Consider the following 3067-nt stretch of genomic DNA (forward strand, 5'->3'; position numbering starts at 1 on the left):
TCCCTTTTCTTTGTTTTTAAGTAACTTGATTAACACAAATCTGCTTTCTCAGCTGTCTTCAGCCTGAGAAGGCAGCCCTGAGAATAAAGATCTTTGTCTGTTGCTTACACTAAAGTAACCTGAACTGATGAGGGGAAAAGAAGGAAGAACAAAGGTGCCCCCATAAATTGGGAAGTTGAATTACTCTAGTGACCAGGCCAGAGACTCGGGCTGTCTGATCCACACTCTTCTGTTTAACCATCGCTGTGACAATTGCAAAGATACCTTAAGGTTTTGCACTGTAAATCATTTTTTCAGGAGTCTGTTTTTGGATCAGATACAGGCACCTGGGTGTCTGGCACTGTCACTATTCTTCCAGCCCATTTCTGGCGCGGCTGGAGTTTTATTCTTGGTTGTAATATTAACTGAAAGCCTTCCACATCAGTGTTGCTGCTGTTGAAGTGGGACGCTACTGGGTTCCAAAATTGTGTTAGTCGAGGCATTTTAAGGTCACAATACACTAGGCCATTAAAGCTAAAGGATTTGCCTTGTTCGCTGTGGTGTCTGGTTTACTCCTTGATGCATTGCTCTGCTGTTGTCTGGCTATGGGTGTCTTCAGGTTCTTGGGCTGCGAGATAATGCCAAGGCTATATGCTCCTGGACAAGTTGCCCTTTCTCTTAGATGGGTGGAAACGTGTTAACATGAAACTTCCCTCTCTTCTGAGGCGGACGCACTCGGGCCGCATTCCCTATCTCCTTTTCCCCACAAACCACACTCTCGTTCTAGATGTGTGTATGTGAAAGCCAGCAGTGCCTTCTGTTGGCAGTACGAATGGATTGGAAGCCTTCACCACTTGCTCTCTGTAGAGCGAGGATTCACTTCCTCCAAGCAGTAGTTTTCTTCCCATACAGTCATTGTGCACTTCACCTGGCAGTGTTTTGTTGTATAGCTGACTCTCACACAGGCAGGGTGGAGGGGAGATTTGTATTCCTCTCCTTTTTTGGTGCTTGCTGACCCTGGAAGAAGAACATCCCAACTGGGAACCTCATTTGGATGGCACTGAGCGTCCACTGCTAGAGTTCAAGAGCTTCATCTCTGCTAGCTCAGGCCTTTTTCCATGTCTACCTTTCTCCTGAACTATTGAAATTATTACTGTCAAACACACACGCACGCACACACCCCCCTAAAATCAGAAACATCAAATGGTACTTTTAAAACAGCTGACTTTTTTGGCATTCATGGTTCTACATCCTAGTAAGTTGCACTGATTATATTACCCCACAGAGAAACCTTTGCTTGAGTATTGCTGTGATGAGCCAGATCTTGGAGGGGGGGAGGTACTTTTGGATGCTAAACCCTATTGGCACATACAGTCTCAAAATCATACCCCCTTCTTCTTCCTTTGTGTAGAGGCTCTGACAGTCAGCTGGCTCAATCTAGGAAGCAAGTGGCCAAAAAAAGCACTTCCTTCCGTCCTGGCTCGGTGGGGTCCGGACAGTCATCGCCTGCTTCTCCTGTCTTAAGCGAGACTCCCCCCATTGGAAGAACCGGAGTGAACCAGCAAGTCTACCGGTAAGCCAGGTCAAAGTCATCCTCCCTTAAGTGTTCGGCAGTGCATCCCTTAGGTCTCTGCATGCTTTGTGGGACATCTGTGCCTGTCTGTGCAGTGCCTTCCACCTTGCATCCTGGTCCATGACTGATTCTGATGTTAATGATCATCATTTGTACTGTTGTATTCTCTTGCATACACACACCCCTTGTTTTTGAAGGGGAGAATGAAGAAAACAAGTTCTTTCCCTGTAGTAAATAACTGAGTAGCAACAGCGAGGGAGTGAAGCCTGCTCATTGTTCTGCTCTCTATGGATTGTGTGCAGACTTTACTTTTGCCTTTGCCCAGTAAGCAGCAGAAATGAGTCTTACAGTATTTTCCTGTGTATAATATACACTCGTTTCCAGCAGATGCTCTTTTTAAAAAGTGCTTTATATACAGAGAAATGTAGTAGCAGCTTTTCTAACGCTCAAAGAGTGGATTGATGCACAGCTCTGCAGCTTTTAGAGGGTTGCCAGGGTCACCTGCTGGATTAGCTGGTGCACCCTCACTCCTCCTTCATCTGTCTGTGCTTGTTCTGCTGGAAGTGAAGCAAAACCCCAAGAACTTTATCCCTGAATGAACTGGAGGGAAACATCATGATAGCAGTTTGGCTTCCACATCTGGCAGATCAGAGTGGGCAGATGAAGTGGCTGTGTCAGTTAGAGTGATAAGCTCCCTTCCTTCGTGTTCAAGGTGATGGTATAACTGCTCAGCAGGCCACACCGTTGGCTCAGACATGGATAGTTTGTGACCTGCATGATAAAATGGCTCTGAGTCTGGCCTAGAGAAGGCTGTGGGGTAGGCAGGCACCAAGTACTTGTTTCTTTCACCTTCTGCTCAGCCCTGCACATATTTGTCCTCTTGGGTGGGAACGGTCTCATCACTGTCTGTCTTCAGTGGAGCTCATCTCCAAAGGAGCCTCTGACAATCTCTACGTTGTTACAGAAAGCTGGGAGACTTCTAGTTAGAATAAAAGGCCCCCTGCCCCTCTTTATAACCTAACCTTGTACAGCATAGAGCACAGGAGGGACTTAGTTTGTGATGTGGGCTCCTGGTGACTACTGCAGTCTAAATAACATGAGTTTATTTGTATCTCTTTACAATGGCACAGTGCGTGTGAAGCAGCTCCCAATGCAAAGCTGATGGTTTTGTTCCTCTTCGGCCACCATATTCATAGATGTTGGGGTCGGAGGGGACCTCAATAGATCATCGAGTCCAACCCCCTGCATGGCAGGAAAAAGTGCTGGGTTTAGATGACCCCAGCTAGATGCCTATCTAACCTTCTCTTGAAGACCCCCAGGGTAGGGGAGAGCGCCACCTCCCTTGGGAGCCCATTCCAGACTTTGGCCACTCTAACTGTGAAGAAGTTCTTCCTAGTGTCTAGTCTAAATCTGCTCTCTGCTAGCTTATGGCCATTATTTCTTGTAACCCCCAGGGGCGCCTTGGTGAGTAAAGCCTCACCAATTCCCTTCTGTACCCCCATGATGAACTTATAG

The 3067-nt window shown here is 46.9% G+C and overlaps 1 protein-coding gene across 4 annotated transcripts in view; it reads left to right on the forward strand.

Moving 5' to 3' along the window:
• The window catches only part of SETDB1 (SET domain bifurcated 1), a 35230-nt gene that overhangs the window by 18216 nt on the left and 13947 nt on the right, over window positions 1-3067 (forward strand). For all 4 annotated transcript variants that reach the window (XR_003092322.1, XM_025195134.1, XM_025195131.1 and 1 more), the window contains one exon: window positions 1391-1552. Coding sequence is in view for 3 of the 4 variants with exons in the window: in XM_025195134.1 (XP_025050919.1) it covers window positions 1391-1552 (162 nt within the window). In the remaining variant the exon portion in view is untranslated. The remainder of the gene's footprint in view (window positions 1-1390; window positions 1553-3067) is intronic.

This window comes from Alligator sinensis, unplaced genomic scaffold (assembly GCF_000455745.1).
Source record: "Alligator sinensis unplaced genomic scaffold, ASM45574v1 scaffold880_1, whole genome shotgun sequence".
Taxonomy (NCBI): domain Eukaryota; kingdom Metazoa; phylum Chordata; order Crocodylia; family Alligatoridae; genus Alligator; species Alligator sinensis.